This window comes from Protopterus annectens, chromosome 8.part1 (genome assembly GCF_019279795.1).
Source record: "Protopterus annectens isolate FY-2018-M chromosome 8.part1, PAN1.0, whole genome shotgun sequence".
NCBI classification, from domain to species: Eukaryota; Metazoa; Chordata; order Ceratodontiformes; family Protopteridae; genus Protopterus; species Protopterus annectens.
Window position 1 is genome coordinate 355264342 of NC_056742.1, and position 13860 is coordinate 355278201.

Genomic DNA, 13860 nt, shown 5'->3' on the forward strand with positions numbered 1-13860 from the left:
CTCTTTCCTGTCTTTTTTTGCCTCTCGATCTCCCTGGGACCAGGTGGGAGAGTGAGTCCCAGCCAGGGGAGGAGGGCCAGATGGTTGGGCAACCACAGCCACGGTTGTCGCTACAGAGGGAGATGAGGAAGAAGACGCCAATTCTGCGGGTAGAAGGCCCGCCAGAATCGGCTTATTCTTCCTGTCTCGCAAAGCCCAGGGGTTAAAGGCTGCACAAATTTGGCAGCCTGTGGAAAGATGGGCTACTCTCCAAGCAAAGAACACACTGAGTGTGACCATCCACTGGCAACAGCTTATGGTCACACTCAGTGCACTTAGAAAAAGTAAGTTTTTGGCTATCAGCCATACCACACACTCACACCTGAAGGGAAAGAGGCCTACTGGTGATAGAGATACGAAGGAAAAGAGGGATATAGAGTAAAGTGATAAGAAAACGAATATCTATCCCAACAGAAAAATACTACACACACACACACACACAAACAACTAAGTACCCAAAATTTTATCTATAAAACTGTAAAATACTTAACTTGCCTGGAGCTCGAGGAATCCCGTGCTTGGCAAAGCCGCAGCAAACAAGATTTGGGGATTGGAAGGAGGTTGCAGGGTGGTATGGGTAAGGGGTGGAGCTTGGATCTTTAGCTTGGTATGCTGCCGGCTCGGATCCGTAACCCACAGGTTGCTGATAAAGTTAACTATTTCAGATAAACCTGATTATTTTAAAAGATTTTTTTTTCAACTACACAAAGAAGAGGGTAGGAAGTCTAAGAAGAAGCAGGCAAGGAATAATTCCAACTTGCATCTCAAAAACACTACTAAACTCATGGAGGAGCTCAGTACCACTGGAACCTTGATGTTATTCTGAAGAGCAGCAAATGAGATCTGAGGTAATCTGGAGGAGTGGGGAATTCCGGGTAGGACGGAGGAGCTCGAGCTTGGAATCTTTAGCTAGTGAAGCAGCCGGTTGGTTCCGAGGGTCAGAACTAAGACCCACAGGTTAATGAATAAATGAATGATTACAACATCAGATCAAAATGTTTAGATCTTGACGTTATGAGCAAAATTTGAGAAGGTGAAGTGGGCCTCAGATGATATGATTAATATTCTAGTAGTCGTTAGCTTTATTACTGAGTGAAGAGATAATTAACCAGCTGCAAAAACTGATAAGTATAGCATACCGACCATCAGAAGAATGTGAGAAATTACAGTGGACAGAATACAGCATGACTGGGTGAAACAAATGGAACAGTAATCAATTATCAGGAGCAGAAACAAATTTGTCAAATATCAAAACATGCAACACAGTTTAGAAGACTTAGGATTCTGCATGGGTAATTCTACTGTGGTAAAACTTCAACAATTGTCTTACTATGATACTTGTTGAAGGCATTGTGCTGGAGAGTAAGGAACAGGGAATATGTTCTTTGGGGGTGTTAGGTTTTAGATAAGTTCTTCAGGTCTCCAACAAAGTTAAAACTTGTCAAAATTGTTTGCAAAAGACATCAGGTTAACATAGGAGTTTTATCTTCTGAATTATAATGTGCTGGATAATTGGTGAAGGCATGAAATAAGATTACTGGGACTGATACTGATAGGTTTATGGGAAAGTACTAGACTAGCTGCCCTTGCAGAGCATATTAAGCCTAGGCAGTTTCCCTTCCAGTGCTTGAATTAACCTATCCCATTTGGTGTTACATTTACCTTATCCACCCCATGACTAATAATTATATATTACCTATAGCAAGAATAAGTGGGATCATACCATCAATAATTTGTGGGGATCCATGCATAGGATGAAGCATTTAGGAGCTGCCTCAGTCCTTTAGTAGTAGTACAGTCGGCGGTCCTAGAGTAAATTTTCTTTACACAGATGGGGAGCCTGTTCCAGATTAGCAGTATCCTCTGCAAGACATACCTGTCCCTCCAAACTGTTCTGTTAATTCTGCGGAGGAGATTTAGATCCCTAGACTAAGTATTTCTGATGTCATTTGTCTTGCTGATATGCAAAATCCATAGTATTGGTTCACACGCTGCCTTGTATGTCAAGCACCTCTTAGTCTGTAGGATACTGACTATAGTGACAGAGCCTTGAGTCAGTCCACATAGGGCATATTGTTTAGGCCTTGTATCTTTTTAGTAAGGTGCGTTTGTGGACATTCCAGTTGTTGCATGTGCCTGGACAGACATGCCAAAGGTGGCATTACACTCAATGACTCGACTAATGAAGTATGAGTAGAGTGGGGCACTGACATCCCTAGATCAAGACACAATTGCTTTTTTATAAGCTGTGCCATACAGAAGGACTTTCTTATGACAATGCACATGTGTTGGTTGAAACTTAGGTCACTGTCCACATGAATTCCCAAATCCCGAACTGTGGCAATTCTCAGGGGTGCATTTTCAATATTTTAGTTCCCCAGGGTAGATGACTTTCCAAAGGATACTATAATGCATATTTTGTTATTTATTTTCAGCCCATGATTTTGGCACCAGTTATTTACATAGGAAAAAAACATCCTGAAGGATGGCCAAGTCATTTGGGGATTCAATGACTGCTCCTAGCTTGTAGTCATCTCCAAACGTAGTCAGCCAGAGCCCTTTGGTACTGGCTTTTACTTCAGAGAAGTAGATGCCAAACAGTAGAGGTCCCAGCACAGAACCCTGGGGGAATCCACTGGTGACTGGTCTCTCTGTGGAGATAACTTCCCCTATTTTGATTTTCTGAGTCCTATCTGTAAGCCAGTTGCCAATCCAGCAGGTGATTAGGGGTTTATTCCCAGTTTACTTAGCTTACTATGCCTAAGTAGGGGATTGTGTCAAAAACTTTAGCCAGCTCAGGACATGTGGTGTGCACAGTTTTACCTTAATCCATTGCTTTGGTGACCTTTTCAAAAGAGTCCACCAGACTGAGTAAACATAGTGAATGAATGAAATTAATGAATCCAAGTAGTAGTAACAATGATAATGACAAAAATGTGATTATTCATAAGTAGAAGCTCTGAATGAGGCCTATACGCTCAGAATTCATAATGTGATGAAGGAACATGCCAAGCAAGAGGACATGTTGTTTGTGAATAAAATAAGGCAAGTGTATTAATAAATGGGTACTGTGGTTGACAGTACATGGATAAAAATGAAATGTGACATGACCAAAATGTAGGGAGACTTGGAGAATTATCATACCACAAACAGATTTCATTAATTTCTCATGCATGTATATTTTTATATTGAATATCACTTCCAGGTAGTATGCAACAGAAAAGAAAGTTGGCAACTTAATTAAAAAAATGAAGGCATATATTTTTTAAATGTTTTGGTTTCACTTAAGCTACTCTGACCAATCTTTCTTCATATAACTACAAAATGGCAAATCACCTGGCTTCAGAAACTAATTTACATATGACAGCAGTGTGTTTTAGGTAATCGGAAACATGTTTCTTCTTTTGAAGAACAGTCACTGACATTCTCAAAGTCATATATTCCATTTTGCAACATGTAACTGAGCACATACTTTTCTATCACATAAATGACTTCTATTGCTGCACTTAACATGAAAATATAGTAGTTGACATACTAACTAACATACAGTTACATGGGTATTACAGGTTCAGTCCATCATGATGCAACAGCAAGACACTGCAACTCCAGGAAAAATGTCAGGGTCGATAGTGGATAAGAGGAATGATGAGGCCTAGGCTGTTTGAGGGGAGGGGCTTGTGCTTGAAGGCAATTCCCAGTATAGACTGGGGTGCTTGTCTTCAAGGGGTGAGGATGGACCAATTGATCATGTCATGTGGAGGCATGGCAATACATCATACAGGTCCACAGCATAACAACTCCTTGAATACCAACTGGACTGCAAAGAAGAAAGTTTCTGCTTAAGTTATAAGTCCTGCTACTCCTCACTGATGACAGGACTATTTCTTTTATACCTGATCTCTGGCACAGGGGAAAAACTGAGACATAGATAGGTCCCTCACCCAGAATAAATGAATGTACCAATGGAGTAGCCAATGGGAAGCTCAATGGTCAATTGAGGATCAAATTAAAAAAGAAGAAAATATAATTTGATATTTTTACCTAATAATAATGATGTGATACTGACCTCCATGAGATTTTTGTGCTTAAAAGATGAGTAAGTGCTTATTATCCAGCCATTTACAGTGGACATTTTGGTTATGTCAGGTGTTTATGAGAACCTGCATGCAACTACAGCCAAGAGGATCTTTATTGTCTTACATATTTATATTTTAAATAAATTTATATCTTTTAAAAAGATGAAAAAGTGAGGTTTCATATATATCTGTTTTAAGGACTTGCCTGAGTGCTGTTCTTATTACTTGTTTGAGAAAATGTCAACTCATGCATAATGACAATTTGGGTTCCTTTTTTGTTTAATACAGCTGCATGGATTGCCATTTCATATCATATTTGTTGTTATCTGAAGTTGTTAAATAAACGTGCTTATGGTAAAAAAATACCTAATTTTCTGCAGTATACACCATGGATTGCTACCGCAAGGGAAATATGGCTTCTGACAGAACTGGAGCAAAATAAGCTCCCTTTGTTTCTAGAATGAAATGTCAGAGGCAATGATGGCAAACTGGCAAGACAATTAGCATGATTACCTCACATTTCTTGGACCTTAGCTTTGATTCTTGAACGAGGTGTCATCTGTGTAACATTTGTGCATTCTTATACCTATATGGATTTCTGCCAAGATCTCCGCCTTCCTCCCATATTACAAAGGCATGCTGGCACGCTGATCAGTGATACTATTTTTCTTATTGTGTATATAAAAGTGTATATGTCCTGCAGTGGATTCTCATCATGGCTGTCAACCTTCCAGCTCCAAAATGTGGACAAGTGCACATGATGTGGAATTTAATAGCTTACTAAAAACTTCAACTCAGATGCTCACAGGATGGTTAAAATATGTTACTTTATACTTATAAAAGTTCATTTGATGAGGCAGTATGATTCAGTATTATATGCTGCAGATATTTAAAAAAATTCTTAACACTGAATGTGTAACGGATCTTCATAGTGTGGAAAAGCGAGAAACATCGTCTTTAAGACTCAAAATGAGCTATGTCCCTCGTCATGAGGTACAATTCACAAGTATGATTGTCATATCATCTGTCTAAGGTTCCTTCCTTTTGTCCACTGACTTCCTCAGATAGGTTCTGGCCCTAGTAACTATGAAAAGGATGAATACATGTATAAAAAGTGAACTTCTATATGTAACCCAAAGCAATTACTGGCATAGCACAACTAGGAGCAGCTGGTGGCAAAAAAAATGTTCACAGTAGTTTGAAAGGTGCAAGTGGAAGCAATCGATTGAACAAAGTAACCTGCCACGGACAATTTATTTTTTGACAGAAGATGCTTTCTGCTCAGTAAAGCAACCAGTTAGTAATATTAAATGGTTCTTAGTATCCACATAGTTAGAAAAATGCTTTATCAAGTCCAGAACAAAGAGAATACAAATTGTGCTTTTCTTTGTTTGCATTATACAGTATGTGCCGTTCTGAGTTCAGCTGTGGAATATGCACAGTAGGAATGATGGACACTGAAAACCACATAAATCACAGCAACAAAATACAAGGCAGCAGAATGGTGTCTAAAAGATATATATTTATTTTTTTTACTATAGAAAGTTGAGGTGAATTTGAAAGGCATGATCAGTTCCTACAGCTACATTTCTCAGTCTTTCAGCAATAACTTATAGCAGTGGTCAATATCAGAGGAAATACCAAAATGCATCTCAGAATAACATGTTTAAATAATCTACCCCACAAAGTCTTAAGAAGCATCTCTGTCAAATCTGTTTACTAATTTAATATTCACGTTACACAAATAAGCACAGAGATACTAAAAAGGAAACAGACCTGTTAAAGTGCATTTCTTTAAAAGACCACTGGCAAAATGTCTAAATTTTTACCTGTGATATCTCAGACTTGACTTCTGAGATACAACTAAGTTGCCGATGGCGACCTGGAGAAGACATGGGCTGGATGCCCTGTCAAAGCTCTTCTCTGATAGATGGAGTGAAGTGTGTACTGTAATGTAACCTTCACTGCTTATGAATCCCTTTTAGCTACTAACCTCTGAAGTAGTCCTTGAAGTTCATTTTCACTTTCAAAGAACATATCAATTAAACTCTTCCCATTAATTGCAGCGGTTCTTGTTGATATGTGAAAAAGCACAAAGGCTTCACTTACCTTTTGTTTTTGTCATGCTGTTCTTTTTCTCGCTCACGGGGGTCACTGTAAATCTGACCACTGAAGCGAATATCATCAGGTGAAGACTCACTCCATGGGGACAGGTGTTCCTGATCCCGAACTACTTTATAGAGCAAAACAAACAGTAATTAAATAGTAGTATTAATTAGACACTTCCAATATGCTGTCAGGAAGAAAATGTTCAACAAAATACACACACAGCAAAACAAAAAGTAATTATAAAGTAGTATTAATTAGACATTTCCAATATGCTGTCAGGAAGAAAATGTTCAACAAAATATGCACACAATACAGCTGGCAAAGTCTAAAGAGAAGTACAAATGTAACAGTCATGGCTACCACCTTTTCAGATATTCAAACTATGTCATTTTTTTTATTAAACCATGATTTTTTTGAAAACGGCTTTAGTCTAAGGGGAATATCTTACATGTGATTATCAAAATTAAGGTGCACTATTGTAGAACTGCATTTTTCCTTTACATGCTCTTCTATTCTATTTATTCAGAGCACCATAGTTCTCCCAACTTTATAATAAAGTTAAAAAATATTGTTTGTACAAAAACACAAGGGTATTTGCAGTTCTTCAAATTTGTGAGATGCAACTTTTCAAATCAAGACCGATCTACAGAAACTACCACAGGATTATCAGAGTATAGGCAAAGAGAAAAAAATAGGGGGGGGGGGGCTAAACAAAAGACCAGCACTGGTAGAGTTTTTAATAGTATCTAGAACAGAAGGTGCCATTAAAAAAGGAATAATTAGTACAGCATATAAAATATCACAACTATAAGAATCAATCAGAGGAGGTTAGAAAGGATTGGAAAGAGAGACTGGATAAGCAATTCACAAAGAAACAATGAGATGATATATGTATGTCTCCCAAATATGCAACAAAAATTTAGAAGATTTAGGATTTTTGCCTGAAAATGTTTACATAGATATTTTTATACCCCAAGTAGACTCCAGAGAATTTTTCCTCAGGCAGACAGCAAATGTTGAAGGCGTGAAGGGGAAGAAAGAGGTAACTGGGAACATATTTTATGGGAGTGCTGTAAGTTGGCAGACTTTAAGGATTCCCTGCAGGATGCATTGTTGAAGGTGCTGGGTGGTCAGATTGGTCTAACGAGGGAGATGATAATTCTGAGCTATGATACAGAATCAGAACTGCATAGACATGGTAAGGCCTTGCTATGTCTAACAATGGTGGCTGCAAAAAAAGCAATTACTAGAAAATGGAAATCAAAATCTAAACCAACTACATTGGAAGTAGTGAATATAGTAACAGATTAAACAACTGGAACTGAGATCTTTAGAAAAGAGGAGGAGCAAACTACATAGGAAAACATGGGAATTGTGGGAACAATACATACAAGAGAGGAATGAGGTTTAAAAGGTGGCAGGACTTAAATGAGCTATGTAATGTTTGAGTGAGAAAGATTGAGTAGATTATAAGTGATGCAAAATGCCTGCAACTAGGAGTGTGTTGGTGTGGTTTAATTTCATTTATATATATATATGTATGATTGCCTATATAGTATGTGATGGTTTAATAAAGATGTTTCTTGCTAAAACAAAAGCAGTAATTGAATAATGCATGTAATGTTGCTTAGGTTATATGCTCTATAGCAATATATGTGAAACATAATGTTTGTTACGTTAATATAGTTTGATTACTTTTATATGAATGTAAATATGTCTATGTCAAAAGTGATAATGCAGTAAAGGTGTTTAAAAAAATAAACTACCACAGGATGTAACAACAGAAGAGTGTCTCTAAAAGAAGATATATGGGACTGATGCATATCAACCTGCTGAAATTGCAGTAAAAATTACTGTTTACTGTGGGTGCAGCACATCAGTGCCCATTTCTTCTTCCATACAAAACCAAGGTATATCACCATTTCTCCCCAATGAAGCCCAATAAAAAAATAACGGAGCACACTAGGTATTGCAGAGGCTACTAAAACAAAGATAAAAGCAAACACACTGAGAACTTTTAAGAAAGAGAAAAATGCATACTTGCTTTTTCAGCCTCACTCAGTATTAAATGAAGTATTTATTATAATTTCTTATTTTGTTAGACAGTCATCACCATTCAACCCAATACCTGCTAATTACTGCACAGGGGATAACATTATTTTGCAGGCCCCTTAAAGTCAGCTACTATCAAGGCAGTAGTCAATTATGTATGCCCTTACCATGGACTGCCTCATACTGAACACTATTCGAGGTTCAGACTGAGATGCTCAGTTCTTTTTGACTAAAGGACTGCAATGCTTTCTTAAAGAAATTAGTAGGAAGGGAGTATTGCCTCTCATATTTTATCAAAGCATAAAGGTAAATACAATGTTCTCACCTTAAAGGGAGAAAGAACAACAACAGACAGGTGACTGCAGGTAAGTATTTGTGAGAAAAAGGCAGTACTTGACTGAATGAAGAGTATATAGGAATGCTAGAAATATGATGAATGTGCAGTGAAAATGATTAAGAATGTAAATGTTCTTACATTCCCCAAAAGTAATCTACATTTGCCTTGAGCAAAAGGCAAACTAAGAATAATCCTGCCTAATGCAGTCTGCCATCTGGAGCAGACATCAAGGGTACAATAATGCAAGATGGTAAGTGGTACACATTATATAAACATTACAGATGTGCAAATTACACACAGCAGTTGGAGGGGTACTTCCTGTAGTCTTGTATGAAATCAGGATACATTTAGTACTCCCACATGGTTTAAGAATAAATTTAGTTACTGTACTAATGTAGTCAAAAATCTTTCCCATCTTTCTTTGAGATTTGCATTTAGTAATGCATTTAAATGTGAGAAACAGAGGCAGGAAAAGATGAGACTTCTTTACAACAATGTTCTAAGGACTTAGTCCCTATATTTGACCCTAACAATTAGCTGAAGGTCAAAACTACAATGTTTCATTGCAGGCATGGTATCCCACTGGGAAAGGCACAGACATTTGTACAGAGCAGTCTGTAAAGCAAGCGGCAGGAGTAGCTACTGATCTTGTAGCATGAGTCTTGGAATGTTCTAGTAGGGGTTTAACAACCAACAATTTAACAAATCTTAATACAATTGCTTAAAATGCATACATGATTTGCTCAGGAACATCATTTTCTTGTCACTGCTTTGCAAAGGAGGCCAGCAATTTAACTATGAACAAAGGCTGTCCAAACCAAATAACAGTGAATGGCTTTTCTGATCTCCATATCAATATGGACAGCTTCTTCTCTACTGTCCCTGTCTGGAAAATACTCAAAATGAACAGCCAGAGTCAAAGTAAACACTGAAATCATAATTACTTTTGGTGAGCGTATAAGGATATTCTGTTGTTATGGATAACAAAAAAAAATAAACATCCAGAGATCATTCAGATGCATTTTGATAATGGCTAATTGGGCAGTTGTATTACCTGACAGATAATGATATGCTGAAATGCCAATAAATGGACTTTAAAGGTTGTACAATGAGATACTGTGTCCAAAAGAGGTGAAAGATAATCCAGAATGACATTAGGATGAAAGGAAAAGGTTCTCACACTTTAGCTTGTTTCCCAGATTGTAAATCAATTCTACTAGGTAGAATAAATGGCTCTAGAGGAATACTTTCTGGCTCCCAAAATTATCATTTACTTTGTTTCGCCAAATCTTCCTTCTGCTAAATTTTTAGGCCACAAGCATACAAAAGATATTGGGTCTATGTTTACCCATCAAATGAAATTGTAATCAAACGGCCAACACTAAGCATCAAATGTCCTTCTTGTCGTACAGCCATAATATCCTGCTCATGTGGGGGGCTGCACCCTCCCCGCTAATTATATATACCAAGTCTGAGATCACACTACAGTGGGGAAAGTTAAAATTTTCATTACGCACCATTTTGTTTCTAACTGCGGTGGTGGTGCTGCGGTAGCCTTATCACCTTACAGTAAGACGTTGTCCTGTTCGATTCTCAGCTACAGCATCTTCTGTGTGGAGACATGCATGAATGGGCATACCTTTGTTGAAGGTTGTGCGTCAGAGCTGGCAACTCGGCACATAAAAATCTACTGCCAATCATTAGCGGACCGGAGTTCCGCTGTGGCGACCCCTAACCGGGAAAAGCCGAAAGACACAACAACCATTTTGTTTCTATGGGCAAATTATATTTGCCCTTTTCTCACTGTAGTGTGAACTTGGAGTTGGTATATGAGCAGGGTCATGTTCAACAAAACGACTTCAATGTACTGGTTTAGTGTGAGGTATACACGTACTATGTGCTATTTCCTTTCTTTTGGCCAACTATGCAAGTTTGATGATGTTCTTTAGGATGATACGGCTATACAAGGTGGATGTTCGATGTTTAGTGTTCGAGCAGTAGCCACTCTAGTAAACTTTCATTTGATGGGCAAACATAGACCCTAAAATATCAGTGGTTAGGAGAGCTCAAAATGTGGTTTGAAAACAAAAAAGGACTAAGACAGGGAAGGATGTGGGAAAGCTACTGTTGGAGGGATACTAGTTCTATCTGGCACAATCAAGGATTACGAAGATCACAGACACAAAGTCTTTCTAGGTCTTGAGAAAAACATTCTTAATGGAACATAAGAAAAGTCATAGGTGTTCCTCCTTTTCTATGTAAGGGACAAGGAGTCTAAATAAAATGTTTTAGGATAAGGCTTTAAAAGCAGAACTCAATAGATTATGGTTTAAAACTGAGGCAAAAATGACTCAGCTCTTGGCACCCTTAAGGCAGGAAAAACTCTACAGAGCACCTACTGAATTGCCTACTTGTAATGTAAAGCTGTGAAGCAGATGAGTGCATCTGACAGGTTGTTGCAAAGGCATGCAACACTCCTCTTGACATTGCTCATTTTCAAATCTTCATGATCTCCAGGAAAAAAAAAAAAAAAGACCCTGAGGCTTTATCCATCAATGTTGCCTGATGCAAAACATGCATGTCATGTTTTCTGCCTTTATTTGCACCCCTTTCCACAAGAAAATGCTTATAAAGTGAAAAAGGGATTTAACTGTCACTATGCTGTTTAGGAAATCAAGACAGGATTCTGCCGAGATTGTTCTCTCTCTTGTGTATGATCACTGAGGTGGATTATCCCACAGCCCACTTTGGAAGAACCTATGGTCAAGATCAGATCTGTTTCTGAAAAGACTGCACTAGTTCATCTACCATACCCAGTCCTCCTGCAACTGAAGAGATAATTCCAGAAAGTTTTAAAAGTCTCCTGAATATTGATTTTACTTGCATACAAGATGTCGCTTGCAAAATCTCATTCCCACTCACTCCGGAAAAGCTTCTGTGATGGACACAGTTATGAAACCCATAATCTGGGGGAAAAAAAACTGGTGGGAATGAGATATTGGGACATGGATGTTTGACACTGATGGACAAAAGAGAAGTTAGGAAGGCTCTGTCCTAAGCTCAGTTTAGATGTGGATCAAGAAATGTTGAGTAACTGTAAGGGAACCAACCTAAGACGTTTTGGTTTACTCTGGCCCCCAGACATGGAATAGAGAAAGAACACTGTCATTATATTTTATGATATGTCCTCTGGCTAGTGCTGAGATTAGCCAATCATCTAGGTATAAGAAAACACAAATGCGTAGAACTGTGTGATTAGCAGCAATAAGGAATAACTACAAACAGCAGATGACACAGTAAAATATACAGGCCAAGACAGTATCAGTGAAGTACCAAGAAAGTGTATAATTTTCAAATATGCTAGGTAAATGAGAATGTGAAAGTACAAGCCCTGCACATTTATAGCACTGAACCAGACCCCTGTTGAAGTTAAGGAAGAAGACTTGAATTGACAGCCTCTTGAAATTTCTGTACTAAATTAAACAGTTCAAGCATTTGAAATCTAAAGCCTGACACAAGTTCTGGGTCTTCTGGAGAACCAAAAAGAATTTGTAATAAAAAAAAATCTACAAGACTATTATTCTCCACATCTCAAAGTGAAGGACAAATCTTTCGCAGTCAGTTTCTCAGATTCATAAAGCTAGATGAGGAAGGAGTCAAACCGCCAAAGGAAGGTGTGGTTTGGCTAATGCAGTGGCATTTTGTGATTGTGGTGGAGGCTTTCAGTGGGTGCATAGCTGCAGCTGCAAAACACATGGTTTGAAACTACAGGGTCTGAAAGACCACTTTGGCCCTTTCTTTGACTACATGGCAACCAGAGTTTTGGATTTAAAAGACTGAAAAAATAGACAAGAGCAACCTCCTCTTTTCCCTAGATTTCAGATCTGTTTAACCCATTCACCAAAAAAATTATCACCAGTTGAACTTTTAAATGCATCCTACAGATGTACACAGCCATATGCATCTTTTCAATGCCATTTCACAGATTTAGAAACTATTGATGTCAAAAAATGATGAAGAAAACTGAGTGTGTTTTCCCACAGCCCTCCAGGTTCTTGAGGATCCCAGCCTTAGTAACTGAATCAGGCAGGATTTCAGTAATTTCCATTCTAAGTACTCCTAATAGGCAATATTGTTTACAATGTAAATGTCCAGGTTAGATGCTGTGAACAGCCTTCTTGCCCAGAGATTAATCTATTTTTGACTTCTTAAGATATTGAGGTGGCAGGGAATCCATTACCAAAGTGAAGCAGCTATGGATACCATGCAGAAAGTCACAATGTGCTGGCTCAAAAAGGAATAGCTGCTTCATGCCCACCTTATGAGTACTGGGGTATTTCTAAGCTGGCCTGATGATGGGAAGGAATGAGGGGACCCTGGGAAAAGACTTAGTGATGTCATGACACCTGGCTATATTCTACTTGCTCTTACAAACCACTGCATCTTGGAACCCATTAACTAGCTTGCCTTCTCAAAATGTCATTGAAGGACAGCTCTTCTGACAAACACTGCCTGCAATGTCCAGAAGGGGACCCAGATGCAAATGGGGCCTTATTTGCAGGTGCAGCACGCTAAATGGAACACACTACTGTTTAGTGCCCTCTCTATCTCACAAAGATATGGACTCTTGCTCCAGTGAATGGTCTAAGATGTCCCTCCATGAAGAATGCAGATAAGTGAACTTTGAAGCTCTCCCATAATGTCAGCCTGCATAATGGTCACAGAACTCTACTCATGAAATGAATGTCTCCCTCAAAGAAATCAAGTAAATGCCTTTCCCTGACACCACTGGACCCACCTAAGCCCCATGCAAGGTATCTCTTAGCTGCATCCTCTGAGGAGAGAAAATGAAATGTCTAGTCCCACTCCACTTGCATGGAAACAGAAGGCATGGCCAGCTCATCCTTGCATTCTCTAATGGTGATGTGAAGAGCTGCAAAGAAGGGACCTCAGTGGTATGTGTCTGTCCATTTGACTGAAAAGGCTTTGAGAACTGTTCCTCCCAAGTGGTGGTGTTTTTCAGCTGAGACTTCCTGCAGCAGATAGGGGTATCCTGATAAACATCATCCCCAGAAGATGACCTCTGTATCCAGTTATCTAAGGCCATAAATTGTAAAGATTACATATCAGGTGACTGCACCCAGACTTCCATACAAAACAGTACGTATCTTTTTCCAGGAACGTATGTTTATTGGAGTAGTCATCTTCGGAGTACATTTAAGCAGATCAACAAACAGAATGCAGCCT

General features: G+C 38.6%; 1 protein-coding gene across 1 annotated transcript in view; it reads right to left on the minus strand.

Moving 5' to 3' along the window:
* Positions 1-13860, minus strand: part of WDR59 (WD repeat domain 59) — a 1485413-nt gene that overhangs the window by 72675 nt on the left and 1398878 nt on the right. The window contains exon 23 of the mRNA XM_044081604.1: positions 6225-6348. Within this exon, the coding sequence (XP_043937539.1) occupies positions 6225-6348 (124 nt within the window). The remainder of the gene's footprint in view (positions 1-6224; positions 6349-13860) is intronic.